This window comes from Schistocerca piceifrons, chromosome 8 (assembly GCF_021461385.2).
Source record: "Schistocerca piceifrons isolate TAMUIC-IGC-003096 chromosome 8, iqSchPice1.1, whole genome shotgun sequence".
In the NCBI taxonomy this organism is placed as follows: Eukaryota; Metazoa; Arthropoda; class Insecta; order Orthoptera; family Acrididae; genus Schistocerca; species Schistocerca piceifrons.
In genome coordinates, this window is record NC_060145.1 from 330,998,901 (window position 1) to 331,026,114 (window position 27,214).

At 38.9% G+C, this 27,214-nt stretch overlaps 1 protein-coding gene across 1 annotated transcript; it reads right to left on the bottom strand.

Moving 5' to 3' along the window:
* Positions 1-537: 537 nt before the first annotated feature.
* LOC124711873 (spermine synthase-like) lies at positions 538-26,890 on the bottom strand. Its single transcript, XM_047242112.1, has 8 exons — positions 26,830-26,890; positions 25,989-26,209; positions 18,889-19,000; positions 11,027-11,149; positions 10,747-10,901; positions 7,286-7,375; positions 3,099-3,290; positions 538-1,728 (listed from the first exon to the last, which is right to left on the bottom strand). Exons 1-8 carry the CDS (start codon positions 26,888-26,890, stop codon positions 1,576-1,578), a joined length of 1,107 nt encoding a protein of 368 aa, XP_047098068.1. The 3' UTR covers positions 538-1,575.
* Between the last annotated feature and the right edge of the window lie 324 nt (positions 26,891-27,214).

Genomic DNA, 27,214 nt, shown 5'->3' on the forward strand with positions numbered 1-27,214 from the left:
GATGTATCGGCACTTGGCTTCTTCTTAGCGTCGCAATCCTTTTCCATTTAGTGCCTATGGAATATAGCCATGCTGTATAGTCGTCGGAAACGGCACATCCGAGGCGCAATGAAATCACGTTTTCCAGGAGAGCCTCCTCGATCCGGAGCGTGTTTCTCAGACCGATGCCCAACTCCGACTACTACTGCTGAGCCCGTTATGCCGTGCAGCGCCCGTGTGCATTTTCCCGCGCTCGCCCTGCCATCCACCTTTTACCGCTCCCCTACAGACAGGGTATTCACCAGAGGTTTTGCATTCTACATATCCTAATACATTGCCTACGTATGGACCAGGCGCACAATTACAATTTTAAACATGTTACAATAGATTCAACATGGGTTACACTTCAATTCTGTTATATCATTGCTTGAAATTTGACATAAATATTAATATTCACATCGAAAGTTGTTTACAGTTTCTTTAACATAATGACACGAAAAGAAAAAGAAATGAAATCAAAACATTGCTTACACTAATTTATCGAAAATCAGAAGAAAAAATTATTATATGTACAGTTGTTGTTACAGGTGTTTTCAAATAAGTAGTTTGTAAAAACTTGTAAAATGCAATTTTTTACATGTTTAGTAATAAATATTAACATAATACAGATATCTGGCATGCAAAAGATACTGTTTATAAATAAATAAGTAGCATCTAGTAATATGACAGAAAAGAGAGATTCCTGTGACTTCCCAAATTAGAAAAAAAAAAAAATTTAAGTGAAAAAATTAACTTAAATTACATATTTTTGTCTTAAATTTGTAAGTTAAAGGAAGCCCGTTAGTGTTTGGGTATCAACTAAATTTCAACACACTAATAGGGAGCTGTAATACAAAACATCTCCCAGGTCTCCAGTACTTTTGGTTTATTAGTTATATTTGTTTTTTGCTCTCTACTGTTTTAAGAATTATTTACAAAATACACATTTTTCAAAGGGCCATAGCACTTACAAAAATTAAGATAAAATGAAAATACTTTATTTCTTAACACTTATGACATAGAGTCTAATATATATTTTTTCCAGAGGAATTCATGAGCACAAGTACACATGACCTGTATGATTTGAGATGAAATCACCCTAGAAAATGTAGGAACATAAATGATACAATGTCCCATGATTCAAAACACATTATAACTAGTAAAGGTGACAGAGACAACCAAAACCAAAAGCACTACAATTGCTTTTCCGAACTGTTACCAAACAATTGGCATCAAAAACTTTCACTGCTCTCATGACTCTCTGTTCCTTTCTTATGCAGTTCAGTATGAATCCTTGAGAATTTTAACTTTTAAATAAATTTACACAGTGTATAATATTTACTGTTTATTATAATCATATAAAATCAGTCAATTTAACACAAAAATGTGCTACATCTATAATACTGAACAAAATATTTTGTTTCACGTAATGTAACATTATTTCACTTAAACCATTTCACAATGTAGAATGCTTCACTACTTTATAACGTTGAACTTAAGATCAAGCTGTAGCAGATAGAAAGCCCAAGGATCTATATAAATGGTCTGTGTTGAAAGCTATCTGCATATTGGCTGCACCTGGTAGAAGACCCAGTCTTCCATAAATGATGGTACAAAGGCCTGGTCACGCGTAAATTTCACTGGTACGGGAAGCTGTTTAAGTTGTGACTCAAACATACTGAGAGCACTTGGGCATGACACTCCATTGGCCTACAACAAGTTTTGACAGTGTAAAAACAATATTGATAATTTCAGTAAAGTCAATAAAACAAAGAGTAACAGTGTGAATGGCAGAACTGCAGCATCTGCTTAGTACATGACAAAACTGAAAAACTGTGATATATACAAAACAAAGACAATGGGTGTATGGTTCTGAGTAACAATATCATCCACAAACTGTGGATGAGGAACAAGTATTTTGGAATCCTTGGTATGCAGAAAAGATACAATAGGTTCAGGTATTATAAGTAATATCTTCTTACTTTCCTACTGCTCTAAAAAATGAGATACAGGTTGCAGTTAAGCTAAATGATTGTCTTGTCATTTGTATATCTGTCCATCCTGCAGAAGCCGTTCCAATTTGTTTGTTGTAAGAGTACTTATTCTACTGCTATTTTGCTACTAATGGAACTGTTTGCTTAATATAAAAAATCTGATAGGTCAATTAAAGAGATTCACAATTATGGTATATTACAGTAGTTTCACTGTAAAATCTTTCATACTGGTTAATATATGGCAACACGATATCATTAGGAAGCATCCAATAAACAGGCTGAGAAAATTAATTAAAAACACACACACACACACGCGCGCGCGCGCACACACACACACACACACACACACACACACACACACACACACACATGCATTTGCATAAGAGAGAGAGGGGGGGGGAGGGAGAGGAAGGGTAGTGGTGGGTGGGGGAAGGAGTCAGGGCTAAGGCTAGGAATAGCAGAAACATACGTGAGAAGCACAAAATAAAATGAAGAAAATGAATAATTAATTAAAATAAATACTAAATTATGGTCAGGAAGAAATGGGAAAATCTGAAACCAAAAAGAAGGACAGAAAAGGAAGAGGAGAATGGAGGAGCAGAGGCAGGATAGTTGAAAGGGGGCAGAGGCAGTAAGAAGATGGGGAATATTGATGTTTCAGGTCAATGGATTGCAGAACTGTGAGATGTGCTGGTTTTAAGCAAGTGTACAATCCTGAAGCAAGGGCATGTCACCTCCTTTAGGATCATGCCTTGTAAAACATTGTGGCATTCAAAAAAAACTTCAAGTTGAGAACATCTTTTCCTAATTAATAACTGATCTAATTTTCATCAAGTGCTTTGAGTGACCATTCTGTGTGTGTGCTTTATGCATGATTTCTAGTATGACTATTGCTTGAAGCTCATGGTGAAAACAATTAGGTTTTGTGTTGTATTAATAAAGAAAAATAAAACTGTCAGTCCAGCTGGGCCCAAGAAAACAGTCTATCAATAATGGTAAAAATGTGTCATAAATAATAACATCTGCTAATATAGTTGTTAATGTTGTGAGTACTGGTACTAAACCTGCAATAAAGTCTCAACTTACATGAGTCATGTACTTTCCCGTTCGTTTTAGAACTTTGAATGAGATATTTAAAATTAGCCTGATGAAATCCCACAGTTCTCCTTGTGGTGTTGACGATAGTGGTATGTCAGTAAGGTCAGCAAACACATAGTCAAATTTCTTGCCTTCTTTGATGAATTTCTCAAGTACTTTTACACAGTCATCAACAATAATCTGTGAAAAGAAAAAAAATTACAAGTTAATGTGATCGCACCTGAACAGATCAGGAAAAAAAGCATTAGGTACCCTCTTAAAAACAAAAATATTGGAAGAAGTCCACAAATGTACCCCAAAGTTGGAACCAATCGCACTTGAATGGCTCCAACCATCAAGTCAGACTCGGTTTCAAACTCAAATGTTTCAGGAAATTGTTAGTAATGAACGTACTGTGTCTGTAGCTACAGATAATTTTTTAGGCAAAAGTTTAGATCTGTCTCTAATTCCAAAGAAATGACGATTTTTCACCAAAATGTGGAAGGACTTAGTAATAAAGTAAATGACATTACTGTTCTGTTAGAGGAACCACAAGGAATAAAAGATACTGATGTATTATGTTTTAGTGAACATCATGTGAAAGATATTGAAAGGTTACAGCTAAGTGGTTACTGTCAGGCAGCGCATTACTCAAGAACCATCATGGAAAAAGGTGGAGTGGTAATTTATGTAAAAAACAACATATCTTACAATGCATTAGATTTAAAGAGCCATTGTATAGAGCAACAAATTGAAGTATGTGGTGTTGAGATTACTGTAAATGACTTCACGGCTGTAGTGTTAGCACTGTATAGATCTCCCTCAGGGAATTTGAATGTATTTCTTAAGCACTTAGATTCTTTATTATCCATACTGTACTCAAAGTCCAAGAACTTGATAATTACTGGTGACTTTAATGTTGATTTCCTAAATGAGAGCAATAGTAAAGCTGATTTAGTACATTTAATGGAGTCTTATAATCTGATGGCAATAGTTGATTTCCCAACTAGGGTTACTGTTAACAGTAAAAGTCTGATAGATAATATATTTATAGATAAGTCTACATGCAATGAGATCACTGTACATCCAATCCTTGGCCTTTCTGATCATGGTGGTCAATTGCTTAGGCTCAATTACATCAGTGTGTGCAACAGTTCCGAGCATTCTTGGAAATCTTTTAGGATAATAAATGAACAGGGCCTTAAAAAATTCAATGATAGCCTAAAAGAGATAGACTGGAGCCGAGTTTATAGGGAAACAGATGTAAACAAAAAGTACAATTCATTTTTAAATGAATTCATGTCTGTATTTGAGTCCATCTTTCCCAAAAAAGTAGTTAGAAATAGTCATATAGGCAATGCCAAGAAGTTTTGGATCACTACAGGGATAACAACATCTTGTAGAACAAAGAGGATGTTATACAGTTCTCTCAGGACTTGTAATGATCCAAAGAAACGACAACACTACAAACTTTACTGTAGCATTCTCAAGAAGGTTATAAATAAATCTAAAAGTATGTGCATAAAATCAGAAATTGAAAGCTCAGAAAATAAAATTAAAACTATATGGAATGTAATAAAGAGGGAAACTGGCAGGACAACAGGGAACATGTCTCAGGTAGAGATGAAAACAGGGGACAGTATCATAAAGAAACCTGAGTTGGTTGCAGAAATATTTAATAACCACTTTTTGAGAGCAGCAGAGAAGACAGGCTGTAATGGTTCCATGGAAGAATCATTGTCCCTCCAACAGAAAGCTATTAGCAACAGAATCCCACAGTTATCCTTATCTCCAGTTACTGTAAGCGAAGTCATAAGAGTAATTAGATCATTAAAAAATAAAAATTCTGCTGGTGTGGACAATATTTCTAGTAAAATACTGAAACACTGTTATAAATTTGTTAGTCCCGTCTTATGCAACATATACAATGCATCCCTACAAGATGGGATTGTCCGTGACAGACTTAAGTTGGCTGTAGTGATTCCTCTCTTTAAAAAAGGGGATAAAAGCATTGTTACAAACTATCGCCCAATATCCCTATTAACTACCTTCTCGAAAATTCTAGAAAAACTCATGCACAGGAGGATTGTAGACCATCTCGACTTCCACAGTATCTTAAGCAAAAATCAGTTTGGTTTTCGTGCCGGTCTTTGTACTGAACAGGCAATATTCTCTTTCAGCAACCAAGTTTTGGAAGCCATTAACAAAAAAATGTCTCCAGTGGATATTTTTTGTGATCTTACGAAAGCCTTTGACTGTGTAAACCACCAAATTCTTTGGAAAAAGGCAGAATACTATGGTTTAGGTAGTACTGTTGGCTTGTGGCTACAATCATATCTACAGGATCGGAAGCAGACTGTAATGCTAAATGGCTCTTCTGGAGAACCTGCCCCGTCTGAATGGGGCACGATAACGTGTGATGTGCCTCAAGGCTCCGTTTTGGGCTCACTGCTTTTCCTCATCTTTATTAATGATCTTCCTCTTTGTTCTGAGACAAATAGCAAATTTACCCTGTTTGCCAATGATACCACAATTCTAATTGACGATTTGATTGATCATGATCTTCAAAAAACTACAAATACTGTTTTTAATGACATCTTAAATTGGTTCTCCTCAAATGGTCTCTCACTCAATGCAGATAAAACTCATTATATGAGGTTCCATACATCACAAAGTAATCCCAATGAAATTGACATAAAATGTAGAGATCAACCAATACAGAAAGTTGAAGACACAATATTCCTGGGTGCTTACATAGACAGTAAATGTAATTGGTCAGTTCACATTCTTCATCTATGTAAAAAACTTAGCTCGGCAACATTTGCATCACGGGTAATTTCTTCAGTGGCTGAAGTTGACACTATTAAGGTTGCCTACTTTGGCTACTTCCACTCATTGATGTCATATGCTATCATATTCTGGGGGAACCAACCACTTGCAAAAAAGTTTTCACCATCCAAAAAAAAGCAATCAGAATAATGTGTGGGGTCCATCAAAGACACTCTTGCAGGCACTTGTTTCGGAAGATAGGTATCCTAACAACTGCCTCACAGTATATTTTTTCCTTGCTGACCTTTGTGTGCAAAAATTATTCCATCTACCAAGACAACAGTAAATTCCATGGTTATAGCACCAGAAACAAAAACAATCTACATTTAGAAATGAAACGTCTCACTCTGGTACAAAAAGGAGTTTACTACTCCAGCATTAAGCTGTTCAATGCTCTACCACTACATATCAAATGTGTTCATACAGAACTGCCAAAATTTAAACGAGTTCTCAAAGATTACCTGACAGAGAAATCTTATTATACTGTGGATGAATACCTGAAAGAAAATGTATACCATCACTAAACGTATTGTGTCTAGAAGTAGCTCAATTGATTTTATTGTGCATTTGGGCATTAGCACACTTTTTGTAACAACAGATTGGCTGTACATGTATTTACTCTTGTAGGCCTAATATCTTATTTAACTTTGTGCTCTTATCTTTAACCTTTATTTGAAACTCCTTTTTCTGTCAAATGGTTGTTATGTTATCTAGCTGACATTGTATCTGTTACTATATTTATAGTATGTCTTACTTAAACTATGTACAATTTGCCATTGAATTGCCCCTGTATTTATTGTAAGTTTAAATCGAAACCTGTACAATTTGACACGTTCCATATCCTTGTGATTGACTCACTAACTGGATCTACGGAACAAGAAATAAATAAATAACAAAGCATACACTGGCAAATGCAAGACAGTCCCTACTCAGGCATGTTTGTGCTTGTGACACCTCCAATGGAATGCATTTATGAACAGCATTTGATGCAATATTGTTTGTGTATGGAAGCTACTGACACTGTAGATATTAGTCAACAGTAAGTTACAAAAATAACTAAAAAAAATGCAGATAGTATAATGGTAGTGGCAGCAGTGTTGTAGAAGCATACAACAAATGTTAAAAATTGAACTGAGTGTTCAACATTGAACTCAGCTTAATTTGCCTATAGGCTGATAATTATCAGATATTATGAGATGTATGGAGTTATGAAAGTAAAAAGTAATTAGTTATCCAAAACATTTACAACATAATAGTTATGATCACAACACTTCCTTGTGTGGCAACAGCAACATATCTCCTAAATATGAAGCAACTTTGATGAGCATTTTTCCAATAGCAAGTTTGTAAACCAGTTCTGTACAAACCTCATAGTTCTCTCCTTTATACTGATCTAGACAGTTACCACAACAAGAGCGAAGATGTTTCTGACATGCCTGCATCACCTGCTCATCAATCTGTAAAAAGAGGAAATTAACAGTGTAAAAGTTACAATGCACTAGTGAATTATTCATCAGGTTATGTGGGATCATGCCAGCCGAAGTTACTTCGATATGGAATGAGATAATGCATAGTTTACAGAATACTGATTAAAAAATTTATAAATAAAATAAACTAAATAACTAAGAAACAAAAGCAAAAAATTGTTAAAGAGTGTACAAATAAATAACATATCTGAGAGAAAAATTTTCATCTACTGCAAGCAACTATTGTACACGGGTATGGCTCAACATAACATTCCAACCATAATTTAAAGACCTTTGTGTAGGAGACTTAAGGAAGTGTTAACTAACAGCAAATTGTTTGTCCATCTTGCATTCACTGAATAAAAACTGCAGATTCACCTGAATGAGTCAATATTGTTAATAACAAATCCTATTGTGGTTTGTATGTACATGGATGGTAGAGGCAGAATTCCAGGACATCCAAACAAAGTTTGTAAACTGACACTGCAGATCTGTGCAACTTTTTATGGGCTAGTAATATTCTTGGTCAGTACACAAAGTTGCCCCAAAATATGATACCCCACCAGATTATATAGTGAAAGTAAGTGCTGTAAACAAGCCTTCAAAACATTACATGTCAGTGTCAGAAACAGTGGCGATATTATTCTTGTAGAGAAGACAGCAGCACTCAGTTTCTGTACAGTATGTCTAACATGATACTTGCAAGACAGCTTTCCATCAGCTGTCACTCTTAAGAATTTAAAATGGACAACTTCACTGACTGTTTGACCAGCTGGGGACAATAAAATTTTGATTTCACAAGAGTTCAGCATTAAGTACACATTCCATTTTGATGTACTAGAGTGTTACTCCACTTTGTGAAAAACATGCACTGTTGTTATCAAGAACTCAATATCCTGTTTCAGAGCATGCTCCACAAAATGACAGCTATGTTCTCGGTGTCTGTCTCACAACCTGTGCCATCTAGATTTTCCTCCAGATACCGCTTTCTTAGAACTCTGCAGCTGGGAACTGGTGTTACAATCTGTTCTTCATTATCGCTAACTACCTGGCCTTAATTTACATTTATTTCTTTGATCACAGCATTTCTTTTCAGCGACTGTTCTTTCCTTCACTTCTTTTTAGTTTCTATATCTTTTATTTTCTGACCTATCAGCTTTTCCCTGCCATCTACCTATACCACATACAATGTACTTAGCTTTCTGCTCTTATCAACTCATGCATGATGTTATGTCAGTAATCTCTGTCTTACTTATTGCCCTATCATCCACCTTTTAACTCTAAGGTTTTCAACTGTTGTCCAGAGCAGTCCCCAACAATCACTCTTTCCTTCTCATCCCATCTGGTAAACCTACCCTTACCCAGGGTTCTGGGCAACCTTTCTGAACTCTCCGCATTTCTTAAACCTCACCAGTCCTTTTTCTTCATACCTGTTCCCACCCCTTTGACCCTTGTGCCAGAAGAAGGAGCCTCTGACTCCAAAAGCTTGCATATTTACTTAAGGTTTACCTATGTTTCCTTGTGCCATTGCTTGGTGAGTAGATTTTATCTATCCCCATTATGAATACTCTATTAGTTAGATTATTTACATTGCATTATATGTATTTCACAATACAACTTGTGTCATCTGCAAAGAGAATTTTCTTTGAATCATCTGTCTGATACATACCAAGAAAAGTAATAAACACAGAACACAACCCCTATGGCACCCAAGACTTTGCATAGGTCACACCCTAACAGGTTTGTTCCCTTGTCTGCATATCACATAAAACATCAGCTTAAAGTGCACACCATACAGCATTTCATTACAGTGTGTTTTACTGTGAATAGACTGCAAACATAACTTTGTTCATCTTAATTCTCACTCTACAGAAAATTATTGTTATTTAATGAAGAACTACCAACTTAGAATCCAACGATAATCAGGTTCCCCCCCCTCCCCACCCCAGTCCCGAGTACTGATATGGAGGAATTATCAGGGCAAACAAACTTGGGCTTCATATTATGGCTGCAGTGTTCTCCAATAGAAGTCACTGCCACCATCACGGGCATGTCTCATAGGCCTGTCCACTGACATGACCGTGTCCTTAAATACCACAGCCCCGCATTTGTCTGGCAGGTTTCACTATTCTCTGAAGCCTTTGATATGCACAAATGGAATCAGAGTGATTGGCCTTGCCTGTATTTATGCTTTTCAATTGGTATTGCTTCATGGGTGGTTTGCACAACCTAACCTTATGATGACATTCACTATGCTATGTACTTTGCTTCTGGCTAGTCATTCACTTTGTGAAATCCACCATCAAGCACAGGAACTGCCTGTTTGTTCCACCAGTCACTGTATCATTGCTAGTGTGATTTAGCAAACTGCATCCTACCAATGCTGAGTTGACAGAAACATGGTGATGAGGGACTTTCTCAGCATGCAGCTATTCACTGGGAAACATGGCTCATGAGTTTCTATAGCTGTGGCTGCAATGGCTGCAGCTGCAATAGCAACAACTGCAACAACAGCAAGAAAAGCACTGGAAATTCCAGCAACAATAGCAGGAATTTCTGTTACATATACTGCAAAATGAACAACAGCCTGTGGCTGTAGCATCATCTTCTTCTCAACCATCTTTTGCTTTGATGAGGCAAATTAAAGTTGGGAGTTCTATTAACACAGTTTTGTTCTTCACTGCAAGGCAAGTCATGTAACTGACTTCAGTGTCACAATGGATTCTAACTGTGCTCTAATAACAAACTGTTTCAAGTGGTGCAGAAGTTACACATACTCTTGGACCCCTATACCTTGAGCTTTTTTCATGTTCATGGTTTGATGACTGTCATCAAACCATGAACATGAAAAAAGTCACCAAATCCACACTGTTGCAACTAAGTCCAAATTTAACAGTATATGATTAGAATAAATAAACATACACAGTATGGCCTGTTGACAGTTTGCCTCAACAGGTTTAGCACACAAGTGGGATTTTTCATGTAAATAGTAAGGTGCGTAATATGCCGAATCATTACTCTGTTATGTTAGTATACATCTAGCTCCTGATATGGAAGTTAATGCAAAGGATTTAGAGCCATCTGTCTAATCCTGCTTGGCTATCTGAGTGGGTCATAGCACAGCTTCTCTACATGGTAACCACCATTCAACCACATCTAATGAAATTACATCTGGATCTATCGTCTATATAATCTACACCAGGGCTTCAAATTTTTGTATTTAACATAGTTATCTACTAATATTTTGTTTTGTAATGAAAGTTTGCCTTGAAAAACTTATTACCAAAAACAGAGTGTGACAAAAAATTTTAATGGTCACTGTAATAAAAAGAATAAACTAGACAGTAATTGTGAATACATACCTCTACCATTGTAATAAACTTTGGTTTCTCTTTCAAAAGTTCCCATAAAAGAGCTCCATCTCCTCCACCCAAAATCACTATCTCTTTTCCTTCATAATTTTCCTTCCCTCGCTGCATTAATGTTTCTGTGTATATCAGATCACTTTCAGCCAAATCTGTAGAAAAAATATAAGTAGATTATTAGATTGACTCATTCCATGCACCACACACACACACACACACACACACACACACACACACACAGATATAATGTACACAAATAAATATGAAGATTACTCACTCTGATGTTCATCCAGAACAAGTAAATTTCCAAGTGTTCGAGAATGCATAATTCTTATTCTCTGATAAGGCGAAGTAGTTTCATATACAATACTGTCAATGTCATATTCCAAAATACGGTCATCTGTAGATAAACAATTTCAAACACATTACAAAAGCCTAAATATGTTTATAAGGGATTCACGTGCTACAATTCAACTGTATGGAATTTTATGTCCATGGAGCTGAATGCAGTTGCACATTACATTATGGAAATTTTGATTCAGAATTTAAAGTACTCATAAAATACAAGAATAACCTATTATAGCACAAAACAGTATAAAATGTTTTTATCAAGTGATAATAAAATAAGGGTAAAGCATTTTTCTGAGCCAACAATGCTCCTAACATTTTCATTTCACCATAAGCCGAAGCAAAATGACGTTTTAAAAGTGAAACTGCAGTGTGTACATTTTAGCAGTATTTGAGAGCATTTGATAGAGAAGTCTATTGATATGATGTTGGCTGTAGTTTGCAGTCAAATATTTCAGAAAAAGACGCAAGGGATGCTCACTATGTCTAGGTGAAGAAGAGCATTCATGAGTGCTTTAAAAAGAGGGGCGACAGTGACATTACACTAGTTGTAGTCTGCAGTTAAGTATTTCATAAAGACACACAAGGAATGTGTAATATATTAAGACCAACCAAATCAGCACAGGTCCTCATATTTGACCCAGTTGTCCACTTCTACCAACAAGAGAACTTCCACTGTATACCACAACAAGCACTATACCACTGTATTCCTCTTGTAAAGGATTCTCAAATTCTGATAAAACATAGTCCTTTTAAATAAGCAGTATTTGTTTCACAATGTTTTTAAGGGGAAAAAAAATTTTATGAGCACTACCGTGAGAGCCAAATCCTCACTGGCTAGCAAAGTAAAATTTGTCCATAGATTTTTTGATATGTTGACAGTCCTGGAGAGATTCCAAATTAACAACATGCGCGTCTCATTGCTGTATACTGCTACTAGTGCATGTGAGTGTGCCGCGTGTAGCGTCACTGCATGTACGTGTTTGAATTGGTCACCAACTGTATCAGCTTGAGCCAGCTGCCGGAAACTGCCTGTCTAAGACGTGCGCATGGTGTAGTCTCCACTGCACCATTTGCCAGTGACTTGCACATGTATATGTGCAGAGCAGCGCTCATTGACTCTCTTTTATGTTCTTACAATTGTACTATTCACATCAGTGCTCTGTGCCTTGTTATGTGGGGATCAGTGAGAGTCTGATTTCCATTACTGTTCAGCGGTTTATAAATAAAGTCATATCTGTGTTACTTGGATTGGCTTTGTGTATTTCTTGGTTACTACGTGACTGGCGATGATTTTGGAATGGTTTCTGCATGTGCAATCTTTAAGTGCAGTTTCATCACATTTATTCATTATGCACGCCGTGCGACCACCTCTGATTGAACAGCTTACTTTCGCTGCAACCATTTTGTCAGGTTCCCCCCCACAACACACACTCGGGCAGCATTTTTTGGCTTTCAGTGTGACAGACTTGAATTTGTGCAAAGCCTTCTTCCTCTTGTGGAATCCACCTAAGGTGTATCAATTACTGTGTCAGCTTGCCCCTTTACAAGATCCATTAGCTGTTACTTATGATCACATATGCAGTTTATTGTCCTACTACCATCACAAATGAATGCATCTCATAGTGGTGTGAGATACTCCTCCTGGACCAGACCATATCAAACCTCAAATGTTTAAATATCTATCAGTGGATAACCAGTGCCATCTCCTTGCCATCTTCAACCACATCTGGAGCAATGGCAAATTATCACTGCAAGTGGAAAAAAATGCTTTACCTTTACTTTACTATCACATTGCAAGTATCATCGTTCCAGTGCTAAAATCAGGTAAGAACCCACTAGATATTGATAGCAATCATCCTATTAGCCTCACCACCATTCTGTGCAAGCTGCTTGAACATATGGTGACCGGCGGTTGTATTGGCTCTTTGAGTCTCAAGAGCTTTCGGGTTCTGTCCCAGGGCGGCTTTTGCCAAGGTGGTTCCACGACTGACAGATTGTCATACCTGGAGTCTAACGTATGAACATCCTTTTCCTGCCGTCATCATCTTATTGCCATCATTTCTGATCTGACGAAAGCCTATGCTACCCCTTGGCAACACCACATCCTCACTACACTACATGAGTGAGGTCTCTGGGACCTTCTCCCAATTGTCATACAGAACTTTCTATCACTCCACATCTTCTGAGCTCAAGTCGGTGCTTCACACAGTTCCCATTTCATCCGAGAGAATGGTGTCTTGTAGGGCTCCGTACTGAGAGTACCTCTCTTTTTAGTGGCCATTAATGGTCTAACAGCAGCTGTGGGGTCCTCAACATCACCTTTTTTATGTGATCACGACTTTTTCATTTTCTTCCACTCATCTACTATTGGTGTGGCTAAACATCGACTACAGGGAGCCACACTAAAGATGCACACATGAGGCCTCACCCACAGCTTTCAGTTTTCCACTGCCAAGACTTACGCCATGCACTTCTCTCACCATTGTACAGTTCCCCTGCACACACAGCTTTATCTCGATTACCATCTCCTTAATGTAGTGGACTATTATCACTTTTTAGGCCTCATCTGTGATGCTAGCTTAATTCAACTTCAACATCTTCATTAGCTTAAGCAAAAGTGCTGACAGCACCTTAACATTCTTGGGTGCCCGAGTCACACCAAATGGGGTGCAGATTGCCCTAAACAGCTGTACAAAGCCCTCGTACAGTTCCGTCTTGACTGTGGGAGCCTGACATATGGTTCAGTATCACCCTCAGCACTGCGGATGGTTGCCCCTATACACCATTGTGGAGTTGGACTTGTGACAGGAGCTCTCTGAACAAGCCCAGTGAACAGCCTACTTGTGGAAACTGGGATTCTTTCATTGCGTATCAGGCGACAACTGCTTGCCAACGATACTGCACATGTTCGGAGTTTGCCTCAACATCCACATTACTGTCTTCTTTTCCCTAACAGCAGCCCAGATCAGGGATTACATTTGCCATCTGTGTCTGGTCCCTTCTCACTGAACTCGAGTCTTTCCCTCAATCACCTTTTCTCTGGGTCCACTCACATACTCCTCGATGGTGTATACCTTGACTACAGCTTTGTCTGGACCTATCACAAGTCCAAAAAGACTCAGTTCATCCTGCAGCCCTCCATCACCTACTTCCTTCTATTCTTGACACATCCTAGAGTTCAGAAGCAATTTACACAGATGGCTTGACGGTTACATTGGGTTCGCTTATGCTTATGCAGGACGTACTGAACAGTGCTCCTTGCCATATGGCTGTAGTGTTTTCACTGCAGAGCTGATAGCCATCTCTTGCGCTCTTGAGTACATCTGTTCCTTCTCAGGGGAGTCCTTACTCAATTGTAGTAATTCCTTGAGTGCCTTATAAGCTCTCAACCAGTACTATACTCACATCCTCACCATCCTCTGGTAATGGTGATCTATGATTCCATTTATGTCCTTGAACAACATGGATGGTCAGCAATCTTCATACGGACCCCAGGACACATTGTAATTCTGGGAAATAAACTTGCTGACAGGCTAGCCAAAGAGGCTACTCATAAATGGAGTCCGGAGATCGGCACACCAGAAAATGACCTCCAATTGGTATTGTGCCATAAAGTTTTTGGTAACTGGCATACTGAATGGCATTAACTGTGCCCAATACATTACATGTTATAAAGGACACAACAAATGTGTGGAGATCACCCACAGAGTCACTCGCAGGGACCCCATTGTCCTTTGCCGACTCCACATTGGCCATACTTGGCTGACTCGTGGTCATCTGCTCTGTCGCAAGGACCCAGCCCAGTGTCGCTGCAGCTCTCAATTGACAGTGGTCCACATATTGTTGGACTGTCCCAATCCTGGTGCCCTGAGGTGGACTTTTAACCTCCCTGATGTATTACCTATGGTGGTAAGTGACAATGCCTCAATGGCTGATATAGTTTTAAGTTTTATTCGAGAGGGCGGTTTTTATGACTCAATCTAAGGGTAGGTGTCTGGCCTTCTCACTCAGGCTTTCACCCTACCTGTATTTTAACTTTTCCTCATTTGGTCTGGTGCCTTCTGTTCTGACTTGGTGTTCATCTCTTCACCATCTGTGTTTCTCTTGCATTGTGATTTTAGGGTGACAATTTTAATGTGCTGCAGAATGGTTGGCTCATCCCTTTTTTAGTCTTGCGATCTGCCAGCCCAGGGTGTCTGATATATTGTTTTAAAACTTTCCATCATTTCTTCCTTATAGTTAATGTTTTCCATTTTTGCTTGCTACTTTCATTTTCTCCTTCGGTGTGGTTACACACTTAGTTTTACACATTTTGTTCCTTCCCTGTATTTCAGGTGATAGTATTCTTTTGGAGTATGATTTTAATCCTTGACCTGTGTGACTAAGAAAAACGGCACTGATGAACATGTAGTTTAGTCCCTTTACCCTACAAACTAATCAACCAACTACAGCGACAGGAGTTGAATTATACTGATATTGCAAGAAACCAAACCAGTCATACAGGGCCTGGGCAAGTGTCAATATGTTACTGACGCCTGTAATAACTCTTACACAGGCCAATGGTGTGCAACATAATTATCTGTTAAGTCCAGAAAAGATACTGCACTAGAAGGCAAATAGCACAATTTTCTGAAGTTTCTCTGGCAGTGGGTGATCAAATTGAAGCACAAGGCAATGTGGCACTACTGTCAGAAGATGTGCCCACCAGGATGGCAGCTGGTGTGAGGAAGTGGCAGTGGCAACATTAAACATGCGGGCCAAATGCTGAGTTGAACAAGGTCAGCCCAAGCATAGTGTCAACATTCTCTGTCTCCCAAGTTATTTATTGAATTAAGTGTTTTTCACTGAGTTATCTGGCTACAGCTCGACACAACTGCTGCAGTAACGTTACGGAATCCCCAGACCTATGACACCAGTCATGCAGAAGGACCACAGTTACACCAACGTGGAAGCTCATCAGTTATAACAGGAAGCTCATCAGTTATAACAAACAGAACATTGCCATGTTGCAACAATTTATAGTATCTGGTGCCAGGTTACTTGTAATTTGCTGATGCCAGTTTTGAGAAATTGTTCAGGATGGAGACATTTCAGGCATTTGGACTTTCTATCACCAATGCTGTTCACCTTGTGTCCAATCAGGTACAGTATTCTCAGTTGGAAATATTGTGTGAGGAGAGTCTAATTTTCATTACTGTTCATGAATCAAGCCATTATTTGGGTTACTTGAACCGTCTTCATGTATTACTTGGCTACTACACTCATATTACTTACACTCCAGTAGGAAAACAGGAATTCAGTGGAGTAATGTACAGAAACATATCAGAAAGATAATTGTGGTGTCGCCGCCAGACACCACACTTGCTAGGTGGTAGCTTTTAAATCGGCCGCGGTCTGTTAGTATACGTCGGACCCGCGTGTCGCCACTATCAGTGATTGCAGACCGAGCGCCGCCACACAGCAGATCATTTGCCGAGACGATAGTTAGCATAGCCTTCAGCTACGTCATTTGCTACGACCTAGCAAGGCGCCATTACCAGTTACTATTGATACTGTAAATAATGTACCGTCAAGAGCGACGTTCACCATTTATGGATTAAAGTTAAGTATTCCACCAGCTACGTCCGTTTTTCTAAATTCTAATTTCCTTGACCTGTTCCATGACCTCACGCCAGCCTGCATGAGCTAAAACGCGTGCCTTTCGGCTTCTTCTAATAATACGGGGTTGGCTCTCCTGCCAACCCACAACAATAATGACAATACCAGAATGTGGGATGTTATTGCCTTCCAGTCACTAATCTTTTATCCTCTTTGAGCACAAAGAACACTGTACAAAATAAGAACTTGCAATATGAAATTTAAAAAATGAACATAAACTACAATTACAATATGGGAAGTCCCGAGTGGAAACAATGGAGGGACTACAGGTAACCACTAATGGTGTATTTAACACCTAAAGCTATCAAAATCCATTTAAACAAAATTGAAACAACCTCCAACTCCCTCTCATTCTCACTCTACATTCACGGTCTCACCTCTGCAGTCTTTATCATCTTCTGATCTCACCTCCCTCTCCCAATCTACTCCTCCACTTCACTGTGTGCACCTGCAGCCCACCTGTCTGTGCACAGTTGAGCTCACAAATTTCACATTTCCATTCCATCCCCTTGCTGTCTTCCTAGCCTGGCCCCCTTCCCTCCCCTTATCCATCGCTACCTTTCTTGATTTACTATTCAATCAAAAGAATGAGCAATTCTTAACTCTTTGGATTATACACCTCTTCTTTAAACTTGCTTTGGTTTTTTTGTGTTAGCAATTGCTGACAGTGCAGAAAGAGATGAATGCCTGCTTATGGCATAAAATATAATATGACACGACCTTCACACAAATGGCCTCCCTATTCATTCTATGAGAGGCAATCAAATGAAAACTGAACACCTGCCATAATGTGACCATGGACTGGTTCCATTAAAAAGTAATCACTGCAGGCATTAAGACATTTATTCTACTGGGAGCCGATATGATCAATTATTAGCCCAACTGAAACCGATGTCCACGCATGTCTTTCTTAAGGTCACCAAAGATGTGAAAATCATGTGATAAAAGATTAATCACAAGACTTTAGTCTTTGTCCAACTGTCAGTGAGGGGCATGTGGTGTTGTGCAACAGGATAATTCCGTCCAACAGAATTCCTAGGCCCTCTGACTCTACGGCACATTGCTGCCTCTGCCGCGAACTGACTGTTGTTCCACACTTAAGGAACTTGACGAACAGAGGAAGCATCCTGTTGCACAATAACATCCACTCCCACACTGTCAATTAAACAAAAGATACTCTTCGACAATTTGCTTGGACAATACTGCAACATCCTCCATAAAGCCTGGATCTTTCATTGTGTGATTTTCACATCTTTTGCGACCTTAGAGACGTGCATGGACTTCGGTTTCAGGCTGATGAGGAATTGATCATCTTGCCTCCCACTGGGATAAATGTCTTGATGTGTATGGCAATTACTTCTGAATGGAACAATTCCATTATCTAGTTGTGGTGGGTGTTTGGTTTCCATTTGACTGCTCCTTCTATGAGAGTGTTGCAGTATTCAGGAACAAGTACAAGAGCATACAATATTGACAATATGTGTACAACTGAAAATACACATTCCTCATGGATTCCCACTTTCCACGCAGTATTCACTTTCATTTTCTGGTCGTTACTTGCTATCTCCTTGTGAACCATGCTTTGTTAGCACTATTTGCACCTGGTTAAGAATGTATGAACTATTTCAATAGTCACTGGTGCAGATATGGAAAAGTGATGACACTTGCACTGTAACTGATTGATATGCTAGTTGTTCAGTCTTTTTCCAGAAAACAGACTTGATTGAATTTGAATCATTATTATTTTTCACCAGACAAATATTTGTTGCATTTTGTTATTCTATCAACTAGTCCTACATCTTATGCAGAATTTTTTCATAACAAATTTCAGATATTATTCTCTTGCTGGGAAAAACATAATGTGAAAGCAATGACTGCTAAAGAATAGATTGACTAATAATGATCAAAAATTTATTGAGAAATGGTATACTGGATAATATGAGGTTGTTTTTTAAAGATAGTGAACTAGTTCCAAAAATGTAGCACTTTTACATGTTTAAAAACTGCAAGTATCTCATTTTGTTTCTATACTTCATTCATACATTCTTACTGAAGGGGACAATTTGTTACTGTATTCTAGAATTTAAACACTTTGTCAGTAATAATAAGGCACATGTGAAATAAACTTACCTGCTGCTGTGAAGTATCTGTCGACAACAGCTCCAAGTTCTATGGCCGGAAAGGCATTGCTCCTTTTGCCATGACATTTCTTGATTAAACTTTGCTCAAGTTTCCGAATACACTGGAATAAAGAATATTTCAACTGAAATTACTGCTCTCCTAGATAACATTAAAATTATAGTTTTTGGAAAGTTAGTTTCAAGGGATTGCTACAGAAATGAATATTGTGCACTAGCTCATGTGTTGGAAACATTCCACAATATGTAGCATTGTACTCTGGCTTGGAACTGAAGAGATGATTAAATCAAATCAAATATTTTTACAAGTGGAGCTCAATCAAGATATTCATACTAGAATCCATTCTGAAATCTATATATTTCTGATATACACTTTTTGACAGTAAGTCTATCTTATAAAACTTTACTCGTTCCATATCCCACAAGGAGTGCTGGTTAAAACATGACTCAGAATCGGGGGACAAAGGATCAAATTCCTGTTCAGCCATCCAGATCCAGGTGTTTCAGGGTTTCTTTAAATCATTTGAGGCAAATTCTGAAACGGCTCATTCATTAACAAAGTCAATGGAACTCAGATCAAATCAGAAACAATAAAAAATAAAACAGCACCAACACTGGTACTGTGACAATCTTGATTGCAGCTGTCTTGACCCGTGTTATTGGGTTGATGGTTGTATGTGACCACTGTATAGATAAACATCATATACACGTAAAAAACAGCACTTGTACAGAAGAGTATTATCATCTCTCTTATGCCAAAAATGCAGATGTGCCAAAATAGTGATTCTGAATTAAGTGAATCAGGGAGTTTAATTTTTTGTGTTCCTTGCTACGAAAAAATCTTGAATATGATTAGTTGTGATAGTGTTGAAGAAAATGGAAAGTCCAGTATCTTCAAAGTTCAAAAGAAGTATACTTTGTAGTGCCATAGCAACGAATGTAACACATTCACCATTTTGACACTCTGGTGACTCATACCACGTAACATCAAAAGGATGAATGTGGCAAATCATCCTCTTGGTGCTGCACTGAATGCTCTCACTTCACTGTGCAAGCACGGATGTTCTACATACATTGATTAGATCTACCAACAAATTTTATTATGTGCAATTACAATTACATGTTTTGTCATTATTTGTGTCATCTCACGCATAACAATGTATTGAGACAGGGGCGATTCTAGAAGTCGGTCAAGGGGGGGGGGGGTCTTAGGGGGGAGAGGGGGTTTGGGGGACTGGAATATCACTTAACTAAAGGAGAGTTGGGGTCTTCCACTGACAAAATGGTAAAATTTGGTTTTGCATAAAGCAGTTTTTGGTAACCGTTTTGGAGTTCAAGGTAAAAAATGTGTATTAATAAATAATAAGATGCCCATTTTAAGTTAAATGATATTTATTGGTTTAGATAGTAAGCTATTTGTTGCTCTTATTCTTTTGTTAAAATGTGTTTGAAATACATTGCAACCTACATTACTCCACAAAAAAAAGATTGCATCTGTTGGAGTAATATATTCACTGATTTCTTAAGTCATTTTATCCAGTGCAATATGATACTCCATTGGGGTAGGGGGGAGGGGATATAGCCCCCATAGCCCCCTCCCTCCTCGCCACTGCCCCTGTATTGAGAATACTTCAGCTGTTCATTTATCTATTCAGTTCATTACAGCAATTATAAATGTCAACTCTCATAGCTAAAGAGCACACCATTATTTTCAGAAAAAGTGTTCAATTTCATAATTCAGTCATGAGAAATATGAACATATTTTGCACTCTTATCTTTAAATTTGGAAAAAAGAACTTTGTTCTTTAGATGGTCATCACAGGTATATACTTGTCAACTATCAGATCTTTTAGATTCACGTTAGAAAAATTTCAGCCTTCAGACTGTATTGAAACAAACAGCTCTGGTGATGACTGTGTTGTTAATTGGGGCAATAACATCAGTAATATAGATACATGCAACCAGGATGAAAGAAACCTAAGTAAATATGTAGTAGAAGAAGATGAAGTAACATTCTTTATGAACCCACTGAGATTTTCATCACTCATACCTGCTCTGTATCAAGAATAATGGCATACAACAATGTTTTATGTTAGTAGACATAGACCACCAAATCAAGAAGTATGTGTTTTAAATAACAAGGAAAGATCAGATGAACAAAACCAGTTTGTTGCAAATCATATGCAAAAATGGCCAAGAAGCGAATAACAAAAAATATACAAAATAGCTAAAAGTACTTGCCTCAGAGCAAACTGCCATGATATTTTCATACCCACCTTAAATGTGACTGTAGTTATGACAGAAGTACTCTTTCAAAATGCTGTGATGGTATGTTAAGCAACACCAGTGTGGCAGACACCAACTACAGGGTTATTACAAATGATTGAAGCGATTTCACAGCTCTACAATAACTTTATTATTTGAGATATTTTCACAATGCTTTGCACACACATACAAAAACTCAAAAAGTTTTTTTAGGCATTCACAAATGTTCGATATGTGCTCCTTTAATGATTCGGCAGACATCAAGCCGATAATCGAGTTCCTCCCACACTCGGCGCAGCATGTCCCCATCAAGAGTTCGAAAGCATCGTTGATGCGAGCTCGCAGTTCTGGCACGTTTCTTGGTAGAGGAGGTTTAAACACTGAATCTTTCACATAACCCCACAGAAAGAAATCGCATGGGGTTAAGTCGGGAGAGCGTGGAGGCCATGACATGAATTGCTGATCATGATCTCCACCACAACCGATCCATCGGTTTTCCATCGGGTGTCAGGGTTTGTAGCAATTGTAAACGGTAAGGCTTCTGCTTTAGCCTTTTCCGTAAGATTTTCCAAACCGTCGGCTGTGGTACGTTTAGCTCCCTGCTTGCTTTATTCGTCTACTTCCGCGGGCTACGCGTGAAACTTGCCCGCACGCGTTCAACCGTTTCTTCGCTCACTGCAGGCCGACCCGTTGATTTCCCCTTGCAGAGGCATCCAGAAACTTTAAACTGCGCATACCATCGCCAAATGGAGTTAGCAGTTGGTGGATCTTTGTTGAACTTCGTCCTGAAGTGTCGTTGCACTGTTATGACTAACTGATGTGAGTGCATTTCAAGCACGACATACACTTTCTCGGCTCCTGTCGCCATTTTGTCTCACTGCGCTCTCGAGCGCTCTGGCGCCAGAAACCTGAAGTGCAGCTTCAGCCGAACAAAACTTTATGACTTTTTCTACGTATCTGTAGTGTGTCATGACCATATGTCAATGAATGGAGCTACAGTGAATTTATGAAATCGCTTCAATCATTTGTAATAGCCCTGTACATAAGGTGTCAGAGAGTATGGTGATCATATATGCCAGCACCTCTTGAGTTATGCTACCACATCATTAAGATCTCCACCTGTGGCTGATATCTATGGGGCCAGGCAGGTGGATTATGTGCTCGCAATGGAAGTGGACAAAAAAAGAAGGTATTTCAATTCAAGCCTGAGTATTACTGTAAAAGAGGCCCTACAATGTCAAATACGAAGTGGACGAATGCAAACATGAATGTCGATTCCCACACATATACGAAAAAACTTTCAATTTCTAAAGCAAAAATTAAGAAAATGCACACTACATGCAAGAAACAGTTGATTTTAAAGAAATCCCATTCACATTATCATTGTCCATTGAATGGTGGAAATGGTGGGAATATGTTAGCAGAAGTTCTTGTCAAGAAATAGAGAAAATTCTGTTCCTACATAAAATTGCTGATTGGTTCTATCCAGTCACTTGCTGACCAGTCTGATGTAGCAGTAGAAGACAGCAATGGGAAATCTTAAGTTTTAAATTTCTTGTTTAAGAAATCATTCACACTGAAGGATCATACCAACATATTATCATTCGACCATCGCCGAGACTCCTGGAGGACATAGTAGCAGGTATCCCTGGCTTAAAGAAGTAGCTGAAAGAGTTGAAAGCAAATAAGTTGCCAGTTCCAGATGAAATCCCAGTTCGGAGGGGATCAAACAGCAAGGTCATCGGTCCCATCAGATGAGGGAAAGAAGTCAGCCTGACCTATCAAAGGAACCATCCCCACATTTGCCTGAAGCAATTTAGGGAAGTCATGGAATACCTAAATCACGATGGCCAGATGTGTGTTTGAACTGTTGTCCTCTCGAATGCAAGTACAGTGTGCTAACCACTGCACCACTTCGCTCGGTTTCATTGTATAGGTGTTTGGGGAAGAGGGGTTATGAACATTTAGTAGTTAACCATAGTATTCAGTTTAAAGATTGTGACACTGAGGCTTGCACTAACACCATAGGGGAATTTTTGAGGGGCAATTAAATCTGTTATAGGGAGAGTGAAGATGCACTCTTCCAACCTGCAATCTCATTTAGATTAGATAATTTCTGAGAATTTTTGTGTTTTTTGAGAGCCCCAGTGCGGTTAGTTTTAGGCGTCTGATTCGTGTGTATGTGTGTGGGGGAGGGGGGGGGGGGGGGGAGGAGGAGGAAGGTAGGGATGAGGTTGTGGGTATTGTTGGCAGCTTTTTGGTTTTTTGTAAGGTGTGATTGACTTTTGTTTTCATTTTTTTTTTCTTTGTGGGTTTTGTTTTTGGGAACGGTATTGGGTGGGATTGTGAGTGGGAGGTTGATGGCGTTTATGGAGATGATTTGTCGAGGCTTTCGTTGGTAGGTAATTTTTGTTTTGGTTTTGTTCTACAGTAAAATGTAAATGCCGTGTGACTAGGGCCTCCTGTCGGGTAGACTGTTCACCGGGTGCAAGTCTTTCGATTTGACACCACTTCAGCAACTTGCGTGTCGATGGGGATGAAATCATGATGATTAGGACAACACAACACCCAGTCCCTGAGCGGAGATATCTCCGACCCAGCCGTGAATCGAACCTGGGCCCTTAGGATTGACATTCTGTCGTGCTGACCATTCAGCTACTGGGGGCAGACTATTCTACAGTAATTGTGATGCTTTGTCTATTTTATATTCATGGTATTTCAGCTGCATTTTAAATATTCAAGTCAATATGGGCTTCTTTCGGTTTTCGAGTATTGGCTTCGGCGGTGTTTTGTGAGTTATGTAGGTGTATGAAGTTTATGGTTGTGGTCTTTTTATTTGTGGTTTGCCAGTAGATATCGAGAACTACGTTTGAGTTGTCTAAGTCAAGGGAAATGTGGTGTTTTGTAAGGTGTGATTGACTTTTGTTTTCATTTTTTTTTTTCTTTGTGGGTTTTGTTTTTGGGAACGGTATTGGGTGGGATTGTGAGTGGGAGGTTGATGGCGTTTATGGAGATGATTTGTCGAGGCTTTCGTTGGTAGGTAATTTTTGTTTTGGTTTTGTTCTACAGTAAAATGTAAATGCCGTGTGACTAGGGCCTCCTGTCGGGTAGACTGTTCACCGGGTGCAAGTCTTTCGATTTGACACCACTTCAGCAACTTGCGTGTCGATGGGGATGAAATCATGATGATTAGGACAACACAACACCCAGTCCCTGAGCGGAGATATCTCCGACCCAGCCGTGAATCGAACCTGGGCCCTTAGGATTGACATTCTGTCGTGCTGACCATTCAGCTACTGGGGGCAGACTATTCTACAGTAATTGTGATGCTTTGTCTATTTTATATTCATGGTATTTCAGCTGCATTTTAAATATTCAAGTCAATATGGGCTTCTTTCGGTTTTCGAGTATTGGCTTCGGCGGTGTTTTGTGAGTTATGTAGGTGTATGAAGTTTATGGTTGTGGTCTTTTTATTTGTGGTTTGCCAGTAGATATCGAGAACTACGTTTGAGTTGTCTAAGTCAAGGGAAATGTGGTGTTTTGGTATTGTGGGCTTCGTTTGAGTTATATAGGTCGAGTGAAGTGTACGATTACTGTTGGTTTTATGGCTGTAGAGTTTCTCTTATAATATGTTTTGGCATGGTGTGGTGTTTCGTATTGTTTTATAATTAGCTTGTCCCCGCCATAAAACTACTTCCCACAGTTGTCCCATTAGTTTCATTCGGTTGTCCCGTTAGTTTCATTTTATTGTCGAAGTGAGACGTTCTTGTGCCGCTTTTATTTTGTTACCGTTTGTTGGCATGCGTACGTAGCAACGGTATCGTCGCCATTTTGTACACACTGCAAGTTGACGTTTCCGCCATAATGATGACGTCACAGGTCAAAGCAGACGGGTGGAATCGGATGCTTCCCTAATGCTGTGGTTAGGTTGCGGTCCCAGGATTACTTTCATTTAGTGGTAATAACAACCACATACTGCTTATAATGGAAAGCTGACTAAAAACAGAAATAAGTACTTCACATCTACACTTTACAAGCCACTGTGACGTTAATGACAGAGGGAACTTCCCTCTTGTACCACGTATTGGTACACCTAAATTTTCATTTAAAATGGAATATATAACAGAAAGACAGGTTAGATGTTGATGGCGGTAACATACCTATTTCGCTAGATAAAAAGAGTACAGCACATTACCTATGGAAAACAGGTGTTCTGGTTTCAATTCTGGAGCAGCCAGCCGACAGTTTTAATTTACTGATCAGTAATTTGAATTGACACAACATCGTTGGCAGAAGATCTAGGTAGATATGTTTATTCATCCCATCAGAAATATTTTCGTTCACTTATAGTACTGCTCCTTTATAAAGCACATGTAAAGTGTGTTACTGTAGGTACTACCTGCATGTAGTTTTGTCATGTTTGGGTTCCTGACGGTGGACAATGCAGTACGAAAAGTGTTCTCTGTAAGCGTTCCATTGGTCTTGAATAGCAGCAGGGGGTAGCCAATCTTAAAGCCCAGTTCAATGGAGGGAACTTCAATAACACCGCGAAATCCGTCCGTTATGTGAAAAATTGTGGGGAGGTTTGAGATTTAACCCACAACAAGAGCTTTATGGCAACACCTCTTCTTACCTTGGTGACTGAACGATCCATGCAACATGCAAATAACAAATTACCGAAAAAGATAACTGGCTTTGAAGATTCCTTTCAGTATCAGTATCATTTTAAGTCTAGACCGAACACCAACACGTTGGCGACCTCGACCACCGTTTACATTTTGAGTTCAAAAAACAAGAACAGAAATTAAACTTTACTGGAGAACTCACCTCAAAATTGAGAAGTGGTTTCTCGTTGTCCTCTTTGTAATACTCGATAGCACAAATCACACCACCCGCCGAAAAACATTTGACACTCACTATAGAGTCTCTATCCGCTGTATACACTGATACAAAGATGTCACCAACATGCATACTTCTCTGAAACTTCAATAACGGAAGGTAATCGCCTAAGACACTTTCCACGTTTTCCAGTAACGTTTTCCGTTCATCTGCAAATACAACCGTAACCAAAATGTTAAAAACGTAAAATTCAACTCTATATAATCTTTTCATTGCTGCACTAGATTGTTTAAAATAACGATAACTAACTACGAGAGGTAGTCACCACAAAAAAATTAAGTTACGTAATTAGTTATTTGTTTGTTTGCAGATACAGGTCTGCAGTCTTGGTACACACAGAAATCACTGCGTCACAGGACTGTAGTAAGCCAGAACAGAGGCTGCACGAACTGGCGCAACACATTATTGTAGTGGAGTGTCGAGCGGTAATTCGTTTCCGGCAGCAGCGGAAATGCTATAGCTTTATCAGATCAATACAGACGGCTAAAGAAAGTCATCTGGATCGACATAGCCACAACATTTCGGCTGCTGCAGCTAAAAACAAATCATCGCACGAAGCTTCCCTTTAATAACGACCTGTGCCATTCTCCTTTGTCTCCTCTAGCGGCGTGTTAAGGTACTGTGGCAGGGGGATATCAATGTACACCAGGGCTGCAAACTTAACGTATCGTTTTAATTTTTATTAAATCACAATTAAAACTTTATGACTACAATCCGTACTGTGTTATCGCAGCATTTGAAATGTATCTTTAAAAATAGCGTAATTTACCTTCATTCGTAGTACACGAACGGTTGACAGAGAAACCTACAAGGATGGTGTCGACGGGCATGGTGGAAAGACTGGCTCGGTAACATGTAGACCCTGCTATATATCTGTCCTCCATGCGGCGCAACGTATCGGGCGTGTTGCAACACAAGGAAAACCGCGCGAGTATATTTCTTCGTGATCGCCTGGTACATCCCCGGTTTTGTTTGCAGGTATGCTTGCTGAATCTTGATTATTACATAACGCCAGAGAATTGCAAACCACTCCGTTATATCCACAGCAGTTATAATCTCTTACAGTGGCAATTACTGCTTCCTGGAATTCTACAAATCGAGACGCAATATCTTCATGATAATCAGTATACTTCTGTTTTCATTTCCAGGATGAG

Bases quoted from the DNA above. Each gene is read 5' to 3' on its own strand.
- LOC124711873 (XM_047242112.1), bottom strand. From the start codon at position 26,890: ATGCCCGTCGACACCATCCTTGTAGGTTTCTCTGTCAACCGTTCGTGT. The intron at 26,210-26,829 runs GTAAATTACGCT...TTGTATTTGCAG, and splicing joins TTCGTGTACTACGAATGAAG to ATGAACGGAAAACGTTACTG. The intron at 11,150-18,888 runs GTAAGTTTATTT...GTTTATCTACAG, and splicing joins CAGATACTTCACAGCAGCAG to ATGACCGTATTTTGGAATAT.